Raw genomic sequence first — 10,316 nt, forward strand, 5'->3', positions numbered from 1 at the left:
TTAAAATGGCAAATTTCCTACTAGGAAAACAGAGAGGTTTTATGAAGTATCTTTGCATTCTGTGTTTGTGGGACAGCCGAGCTTGGGAGAAACACTGGAAACACAAGGAGTGGTCAAAACGTGAAGCTCTGGAAGTAGGGATGCAAAATATTGTGAATGAATCTGTAGTTAACCGAGACAGCATCATTTTCCCCCACTTCACATTAAACTTGGCTTAATGAAGCACTTTGTTCAGGCTTTGAATAAAGAAAGTGAATGCTTTCAACATATTATTTCTGCTTTTCCTACTTTGTCTTTCTAGAAGATAAAAGCAGGTGTATTTGATAGACCTCAAATTCAAATTTGCCAGGAAGATGAATAAGAAGGAGAAAGCAGCATGGCAGTCTTTTGTGGCAGTTACAAAGAACTTCCTTGGCAACAAAAAGCAGAAAACTATAAACTTCTGGTTCAAAGGATGCTGTTGGCTTTCCGCGACATTGGATGTAACATGAGCATTAAGATTCACTTCCTGAACAGTCACCTTGATAAGTTTCCCGAAAATCTTGGAGCTGTTAGTGATGAACAAACTACTGCTGGAGCATCAAACAAGATTATCCTCAACAAGTACACAAACGCAAGAGCTACAAATGCTAATTTTTGCCTGAATAGAATTTAAATAAGTTTTGTGCAAATTTTATTATTAAAATAAGTGTTTTAATATGTTCTATTTCAAAATTGTAAACAAATTCTGATGCAATCATATCTTTTAGTGTATTCGTGTATTTATTGCATTATATAAATTGTTATATTTTCACCAAGATAATGCCCAAGAAGACATTCTACTTTATTATGTTAAACTAAATGTTGAAAATTTTACAATAAGATGAAAAACTAAAATCTTGAATTGCAAAAAAAACTGTAGCTTACAGAGAAAAACTAATGTCAGATTTGTGATCAGCACACTCAAATTAGGTAAGAATAAGTGTTTTTGTGAATGCAACAAAAATTTTGTTTCCCAGTGCAATCAATCAGCTTAAGCTGGATCGGACCAAATTAGGTCACATAATAGTGTGAACAAATTATATATTTCAACTAAACTGGCTCCAATCAGAGGTCAAATTTGACCCCTAAAGGAAATTTGACATTGTCTGAAGATATATATCATTTTTAAAATTGGAAATGTGTTACTGGCATCTTGTGAGTAAAGATGCTCCTAAAATTTCTACAGTGCACAAGACAAACCTCCATAACAAAGAATCATCTGCCCCCAAATATCAATACTGAAAGGCTGAGAAATCTTTAAACCAGGAGTTCTCAAACTTAAATGTATATGAGAATAATCAGAAAGGCTTGTTAAAACACTGCTTTCTAGTTTTCTTTTTTGGGATCTTTTATGTAGTAGGTCTAGAGTGGGGTCTGAAAATTATTTTTCTAACAAACTCATAGGTACTGTTGCTGGTGGTGACTCATAGTCCACACTCCAAGAAACAGAGATTATTTATAATCTTGGACTATAGCTGAGGGTGCATTAAAGCATAAAATTACATGACTACTCTACAAGATGAGGTGGAGTTCAATGCATTCTGGAGAAGTAATCAGCTATTTTAATGACCAGAGGATAAACCTGTATTTTCAGCCATTTCCTTCCCATCTCAACTCCTAAAGTGAACATTGTCCTAAAATTACCAGGTGGGAGAAAAGCTTCCACTACCCTCACTTCTCCAAAAGTTCTATGTGTTCCGACTTCCTTTTTTGAATTCTATAAAAAAAATAAATTCAAATGTCTTTCATCCTTCTTCAGCTGCTTTTTTTAATCAAATGAATTTGTATTTTTTAAATAGAAATTCTAGAAAACTCTGGAATAAGCCAGTGGTGGGCTTCAGCCAGTTTATACTGGTTTGGCAGAACCAATAAATAATTTTTTGATGAGTTCAGTGAACTGGTTGTTAAAAAGGCACTTGTAATCAGGGTTCTATCCAATGTGGGCTCCGGGTCAGCCACTCAATATGGAAATCACAAGTTTGCATCTTTACTCTTTTTTTGTGTGTTCATCTGTGCAACAGCGCATTCTAAGTGCCTGTAGTAATGTTTATTCCAACCATAGGAGAAAAACAATGCAAGTGAGGATGCTAATCAAGAAGCAATATGGAGACCCTAGCTGGTTGACTCAGCAGTAGAGCATCGGCCAGGAGTGTGGAAGTCCCAGGTTCAATTCCCAGTCAGGGCATAAAGGAGAAACACCAATCTGCTTTTCCACCTTTCCCATTTTCTTCCTCTCTATCTCTCTTTTCCCCTCCTGCAAGCAAGGCTCTATTGGAGCAAAGTTGGGCAAGGTGCAGAAGAGAGCTTGTGGCCTCCACCTCAGGCAATAGAATGGTTCTGATTGCAATGGACCAATGCCTCAGATGGGCAGAGCATTGCCTTCTGGTGGGCATGTTGGTGGATCCCAATCAGGTACATGCAGGAGTCTGTCAGACTGCCTCCGGCTTCTAACTTTGAAAAAATACAAAAAAAAAAAAAAGCTATATGGAAATATCTTAACAGTTTTATTGTTTGTTTTTGGTCAGGTATTATTTAATACTTTTTATTAATATTTTAAGACTCTTTCTTATAACAGAATCTAGTTTTATGTACCTCTTTTGTTGTTCTTATTTAAGTATTAAATGCATGAAATAATAAACTACCTTTTGGTATTCATTTCTTAATACTTAAAACAAAGATTAGGGGAGAGAACTTATTGTTGAATTATCTAAATCCCACCACTGGAATAAGCAAAATAATAAAAATTAGTAATGATAGCCTGGCCTATGGTGGCACAGTGGATAAAGCGTTGACCTGGAACGCTGAGGTCACCGGTTCAAAACCCTGGGCTTGCCTGGTCAAGGCACATATGGGAGTCGATGCTTCCTGCTCCTCCCCCATTCTTTCTCTCTCTCTCTCTTTCTCTCTCTCTTTCTGTCTCTCTTCTCTAAAATTAATAAATAAAAAAATAATTTAAAAATAAATAAAATCAATCCATAAAAATTTTAAAAAAATTAGTAATGATAAAAAATATAAATCAAAGATCAAAATGAGTTGATACACCATAAATCTTAAAGTCCCTGAAGGTAAGAAAGGCCCTCTTGATTTTGACTTGACTATTTAACAATTGCTTTGCTCTCCAATCCCTCACACATTCTACCTTTCATTCATTATCACTAAGGATGAGGAGCAGGATCTTATTCTGATTAATCATTGTAGGTAAACTCTAGTTATAGTACAGGCATGAGGGTGTTTTTCCAGAGGGGTTCAGGGCATAAAAAAGGAGAACATGGTATATATACATATATATTTGCTACTTAAGAAATATTTTAATAAGAGGAAAATGTAGAATAAGAATACATTATTAATAAGAATATCAAATGTAAAGAATAAAAGGAGGAAGGAAGTAATTTTGAGGAAACCATTTAACATGGCAGCTATATCAACTCAGATAATTTTATTGAACAAATACACATGCAAGTTAATGATCAAGCCAGGGATCCATCTAGACTCTAGAGCAAGCCTTCACTCAAAGGTCTTACAAGTACAAAGGAAAAAAAAATCACTGCAATGTTGAGGAAACAGAATAAAGTGGATCTCTGCATGACACCAGACAAGGGAAGGTACTTTCATTGTAGAACTAGGGAAGGAGGAAGAATCATCACAAATGGGCCTTGAGGGTTAGAAAGTTGTCTGGATAGTGACAGAGAAATTACATTAAAAATGATCTGTATCTCTGCAAACAGAGCTATTCCAGTATAATTTTAGTTAGCTTACTTTGACAAATGTTATTTTATTAGAAGCATAATAAATGTTTTGAAACAGGTAGACAAAGATATGTCAACATTAAAATGTATACAGATGCTCCTTGACCCTACAATGTAGAAACATGTCAAAAAATCCATTGTAAATTGAAAATTTGTATATCAAAAAAGCATTTAATGCATCTGACCAAGTGGTGGCACAGTGGATAGAGCATCAACCTGGGATGCTGAAGACCTAGGTTTGAAAGCCCAAGGTCAATGCCTTGAGCATAGGTTCATCTGGCTTGAATTTAGGCTCACTAACTTGAGCGCCATGTCATAAGCTTGAGCATGGGATCATACACATGACCCCATGGTCACTGGCTTGACCTAAAGGTTACCAGATTGAGCCTAAGGTCGCTGGCTCGAGTAAGGGGTCACAGTCTCAGCTGGAGCCCCCAGTAGAAGTACATATGAGAAATCAATCAATGAGCAACTAAGGTGCCACAATTACGAGTTAATGTTTCTCATCTCTCTCCCTTGCAGTCTGTCAGTCCCTGTCTATTCTTCTCTCTTGCTACAAAAAAAGGAAATAAAGCATTTAATGTAAGTAGCCTACTACATAGCATAACTAAGCTTCATGTACCTTAAACACTCTCAAAACATATTACCCTACATATGGGATATATTATCTAACACAATAGAATATTGGTGGTTTATTCTCATGATCTCATGACTCCATGTGGGTAGCTAAGAAAAAAAAATCAAAATTCAGGTACCATTTCTACCAAATATGTATTGCTTTCATACCATTATAAAATAAAAAAATGTCAGTCCGGGACCATCTGTACTTTATTTTATCTATTATAAGATATATTATTTCTCACATCTTACGTCTATGAAATCTGGGTGGAGTCCACCATTGATACCATCTTAACATTCTTAATTCTTTTTTTGCTATTGTGTAAATTATGATATATCTAACAACCTATGAAAACTCTGAGTTGATCAAATATGATAATTATTTTATTCAGTATGATGACATTGACTCCTGTGCTGACAACTTGAGCTTCTGGTCTTCTGGGTATTTATTCCAAATGGGAAAGGAGACATGATGAAATCTCACTGGATAATCTGATATGACCTGTTAAGAACACAAGCAGTTTTATCTTACATAAGATATATCAGTACACCAATTTCATACCAGAATTATTCATAATGACCAAAAGATGGAATCAAGCCTGATATCCATTGCCAGGTGAACACATAAACAAACAGGTTATATAAATACAATTGAATATTATTCAGCCTTTCTTAAAAAGAAAATAAATTCTGACATATGCTACAACATAGCTGAACCATAAGTATATTATGCTAAATAAAATAATCCAGTCATAAAAATAACAAATTATCACACTGACATGAGGTATATAGAGTAGCCAAATTTATGTTGGTTGTCTGGGCCTAGAAGACCAGGAAATAACAAGATGTTGTTTATTGGGTATGCAAGTTTAGTTTTTCGAGATGAAAAGAGTACTAGAGTTTTAACTACACACAATGGAAGTGTAATAAATATTATTAAACTATGCATTTAAAATGACTGAGATAATAACTTCAATGTCATGTATACTTTACCACAATTAAAACATACATTTACATAAAATAGGTGGTAAGTAGGGGAAAGTGCAGAGGCAGGGACACAGAGAGCAGATGGACAGCTGTCAGAGGGACAGGGGAAGAGGGGACTGGATCAAAGAAGGTGAAGGGATTAGCCCAAAACATAAATAGATAAGACACAGATATAGACAACAAGTTGGCAATAGGCAGAGAGAAAGGAGGTGGAGGGAGGGGGAGGAGGGCATAGGGAGGGGAGGAGGGCAGAAAGAGACTGAGCTGGGGAGAGGGAGCAGGATGCATTGTGCAGATGGTAGTATATTGAGTTATACACGTGAAACCTGTATGGTTTGGTGAACCATGTCAACACAATAAATTTAAAAATAAATGAAAGGAGGATCGAGGCTGAAGTGATGTAAATAAATAAAAGTGCTATAAAAGAGTGGGAGGTGAACAGAAAAGAATGATTTTTAAAATCTTACCATCTCCTCAAGTACCATAATGTAAGACATATCAAAAGAATAAAGGTGGGTAATATTATTGCCAAAATTATCACCATCGTGGAGGTAGGATGTCCTGGCAATTGGAAGAAGACACAGAAATGTCACTGAAAAATCTATTCTCTGAGTCTCCTCCCCTTTGGCTGCTCACCTGAGAGTCAGCTCCATCACGCACCGGCTTTTGACTGAAGGCATATCCAACTTCCCCTGTCAGATTCTCTAACACAATAATCCACATCTATCTTCTATCACTTCTTCTTGTGCCACCTCAACCAATTAATAGGTTTGTGACTCTTACCACCTTTATATCTTAGGTACATGATTTTCAACCTTTTTTATTTAATGACACACACTAATTATTAAAATTCTGTGGCACATCAAAAAATATATTTTATGCTGAGCTGATTAAAAATAGATAGAATTTTGATTCATTCACACCAGACAGATATCACTGTATTGGCTGTTGTCATTTTTTAAAATATGACAATCTAAGAAAAAAAAGAGGTCAGCACCCCTGACTAAAGAGTCAAGTACTGCATGCTTTAAAAAAATCTTGTGCCACACAATTTGCTTTAGTTCATTTAGCTCTATTTTGTTTTTCTTTCCTCTTTCTTTTTCTTTCTCCCTTGCTCTTTGTTTCTCTGTCACATCCACTAAGTCTCACCATTTTGCTCGCCCCTTCCTCCATATTTGTGGACCATCTGCTCCCATTTCCAGCCAAGGCCAGTTCTTTCTCACCCCAGTGGAGGACGATGTCCTGGCCTCCCAGGCTGCTGTGCTTTACTCGACAATTCAGGTTAGCCTCCTCCCCAGCCACAACGTCCAGGGTTACTCGGAGATTCCACTTCCTGTCAGCATTGGGCAGGATGTCACCTTGACAAGTTTCTGGATGCTCCTGCTCACCCCTCATCCACATCACCCATACAGGTTTGGGGTAAAATACTGAGACATGGCACACCAGCAGCAGATGACCAGGCAAAGGAGTGGGGCCACTGGAAAGCCAGGCCTCGGGCTTCACTGGGGCAGAAAGGAGCAAGACAGTGTCACATTATGACTCTAATTCAGAGCTTAGGGACTGAAAATACATACGTTTAGACAGTTACGCCTCCCACTACTTTGGAACCCAAATAATTTATTGATTAAGCTCTTATCTCTTAGAGAATTCCTCCCTTAGAATTTAAAGAAGTGGTAGAAAGTGAAATAGAAAAGTCTTGGAGAGACAACAGGACTAACCTTGTCTCTGCAGCTCCATCTTCCCTGCATCGAGAATGCCCAAGAGAAATCGAGGACAGGTGTTTAAGAGGAGTTTCTGTACGATATTAGAGATACCTTGGTATTCAGAGAGAATTGCACAGAACTTCTGTGCCCTGCTGCCGCCCTCTGCAGCAGGCACACATGAATCATTCTGGAAGCTCATGAAATCCACTCCTCCCAAAGCTCCTCTCAGGAAGCTTACAGTGATCTCTCCAGATTGCAGTTCACAGCCGCCAATAGCCTGGATCTCAAAGGGATCTGGATAGACGAAAAAATAGAAAAACATATTAAAAAATAACAAGGAGGAAAGAGATGGAGAGAGAACCTACTCTTTTGATTTGAGTGAGCAGAAGTGTTTGAGATGTGAAAAAAGCCAAGAGCCAATCTAATAATGTCACATGCTTCCTAGTGACTTTTCAGTGAATAACAAACTATGTACAAGAGGGTAATCTCATAGATTATAATGAAGATGAAAATGTCCCATTGCTTACTGATATCGTTAACAGCATAAAGCGTTGCTCATGTGTTTGTGGTGATGCTGGGGTAAAAAACCACTGTGCAGCCAGCTGAATAAGAGAATAACAGTACAGTATATACAGGACATAGTATTTGATTGTGGTAATAAATAATGTGACTAATATATGTATTTATTATATATTTAATTATTATTTTGGAATGCATACTTCCTACTTACAAAAAAAGTTAGTTGTAAAAGAATATGTTGTGTTATACCAGCAATAGCCTTATACCTCTCATGTTTACTGCATCACTTGATAGCATAATTTACTCTTCTGTTTGATTTAATGATACATATTTTTTGTAGAGTTATGTGCTATATAGTATTTTAGCCTTGAAGCAAAAATATATACCATATAGCCTAGGTGTGTGGTGGGCTATCCTATCCAGGTATGTTTAAGTGTAGTCTGTGATAGTTCCACAACAATAACATTGTCTATCAATACATTTCTCAGAGTATGTCCTCAATGTCAAGTGTATGACTATATTCAGAGATGCCTTTTTAAAAATTTTTATTGATTGATTAATTTCAGAGACATAGAGGGGAGAGAGAGAGAGAGAGAAAAACATCAATTATTTTCCACCCATATATGCACCCATTTGTTGAGTCTTCCATATGCCTTGACTGGGAATTGAACCTGCAAACTTAACATATTAGGATAGCACTCTAAACTACTGACGAACCCAGCCAAGGCTATTCAGAGACCTTTCAAAGGAGAGAACAGGGAAAAATTATACATATCATAAGTGGTGGAAAAAGTACAGTGGGTAAGAAGGAAGAAAGGTGGTAATGTGAGGAGCAGGGTGGTGAATCAGGAGTAAGTACACATTCCAGGATGATGGGAGATTTACATTAAGGAGAGGGAGTTGGGAGGGGATGCTTGAGCAGATGGATTGAAAACAAAGTCACACTTCGGGTCACTCAGGGACAGAGTAGGAAAAGTGAGAGCCTCTTGCTTGGGGTTCAAGAGAGAAAATTTATGCACAAATAAAAGGAGTTCTTTATCAGACAAGTGTGCAAGAAGCAGGAAGAATCTGAAATACCTTGTGGAGGTTGGAGTCTAAGAGGAAGACTGTTCTAGAGATGTGCATTTGCACAGTTGGATAAACTACGAAGGAGAGAGAAAGATCCTGGGGTGCAACTGCATGAACTGAAAGAGAGAGAGAGAGAGAGAGAGAGAGAGAGAGAGAGAGAGAGAGAGATCATTAGTCTCCCCAGATCAGTGGACTGCACTCACATGTCAACTCAAATTCACTGATACGATTTTGTAGTACTGGAGTGAATTTGATGAAATAGACCCGAAATGCTTCCACCACCTCAGTCAGCTCTGCATCACTGAAGTTTCCCTTGGACCAAGGCTTCAGGAAAATGGCAGTGCCTGAGTCACTATCCCAGCCATGAATCTGCAAATCATCCAGCCAGCCTGAGCCTTGAATTTGTGCATAGGTGTTGTGGACAAATGATGACATTTGGATGACATGGAAAGAGGTTGGCTCCTGGAATGCTGTGGGTAGTGGAAGAATAGGGAATGTGAAAAAAAAAAAAAGAGAGAAAAGCTGAAAGGAATGGGGTGAAGAGAAAAAAAAAAGAAAGATCCAAAAAATAAATATAAAAAAATAGAGTTTGAACAACAAAATAGCAGAAACTTTTGCCTGTGTCAGGACCTCTGGCTCCATACTCAGCCTCTAAAATAGAAGAAGAGGGATGGAGACGGGCTGGCCCAGACCCTCAGGAGTATGAACAGCATGCTTTCATCCAGACCTCCCACACCCAGAGTTCCTGCCAGAGTTACTCTTACCGTGCTCCTGTACAATCTTGTTATCAGCACCTGGGATGAGATCTGTTAGCAACAGAAGTTACAAAAACAGCATTTCAACTCCTGGTGAAATAGACAGAAGTTCTGCCTCTTAGAGTTGGTGTTTGATCTCTGAACTCAGCAAACTGTTGTTTCCTCAGTTCTCTATAGTGACTTCCTCTTCCAAGGGACAAAACTTTTCCTCATTTACGTTGAACATCTGAGAAATGTTGTGCTTCCCATAACCTGACCCTACCACTCTGCCTGTCATTTCCACTCCAGCCCTTAGCTTCCAGATTTTTCTTCATATTCTCCTGGCTTCCACCTATTTTTTCTGACATCAGCCCTCTTTATATTACCTTGAAAGAGCCACCATATGGTTTTAAAAGCTATTTTACTTCTTTAATCTTTTATTGTAACATCTTTTAAATCAGAAACCACTGTTAAAAAATTGCCTACCTTAATCCAGAAAAATTCTTTTGGTTTTCTCCACCTAACCTCCATCTTCCTCCTTATGGCCCTCTTTTCTCTTGCACATTCTCAGTGGCTCCTTTTTTTCATTTTATCCTTTTGTCTTGTCTCCCTAACAACACATTTGTGTGTGCATGTGTGCTGATAACCATTTACAAAAGGCAAAGCATAATTTTTTTCATGTTTTTAGTTCTTCCAACACTTTTTAATTGATTTTAGATAGAGGAAGGGTAAGAGAGAGAGGAGAGAGAGAGAGAAACAGAGACATCAATTTGTTGTTTCTCTTATTTATGCATTATTAATTGATTATTATATGTGTCCTGACCAGGGATCAAACCTGCAAACTTGGTGTATCAGGATGATGTGCTACCTGTCGGGACTCTAAAGGGAAAACATTTAAAACATTTGCTAATACAATGGTA

At 37.6% G+C, this 10,316-nt stretch overlaps 1 protein-coding gene across 1 annotated transcript; it reads right to left on the minus strand.

Annotated features, from left to right (window-relative positions):
- Positions 1–4,803: 4,803 nt before the first annotated feature.
- On the minus strand, positions 4,804–9,961 carry LOC136398453 (T-cell surface glycoprotein CD1b-2-like). The gene is made up of 7 exons (XM_066372705.1): positions 9,922–9,961; positions 9,427–9,468; positions 8,866–9,132; positions 7,091–7,369; positions 6,596–6,874; positions 5,840–5,933; positions 4,804–4,887 (listed from the first exon to the last, which is right to left on the minus strand). Exons 1-7 carry the CDS (start codon positions 9,959–9,961, stop codon positions 4,866–4,868), a joined length of 1,023 nt encoding a protein of 340 aa, XP_066228802.1. The 3' UTR covers positions 4,804–4,865.
- Between the last annotated feature and the right edge of the window lie 355 nt (positions 9,962–10,316).

The sequence above is a fragment of the Saccopteryx leptura genome, chromosome 3, assembly GCF_036850995.1.
Source record: "Saccopteryx leptura isolate mSacLep1 chromosome 3, mSacLep1_pri_phased_curated, whole genome shotgun sequence".
NCBI lineage: Eukaryota > Metazoa > Chordata > Mammalia > Chiroptera > Emballonuridae > Saccopteryx > Saccopteryx leptura.

Excerpts from the sequence above, each read along its gene's own strand:
- LOC136398453 (XM_066372705.1), bottom strand. The coding sequence starts at position 9,961 with ATGTGCAAGAGAAAAGAGGGCCATAAGGAGGAAGATGGAG. Across the intron at positions 9,469-9,921 it reads CCATAAGGAGGAAGATGGAG|ATCTCATCCCAGGTGCTGAT; the intron begins GTTAGGTGGAGA and ends TGTTGCTAACAG. Across the intron at positions 7,370-8,865 it reads CAGTGAATTTGAGTTGACAT|ATCCCTTTGAGATCCAGGCT; the intron begins GTGAGTGCAGTC and ends TCGTCTATCCAG.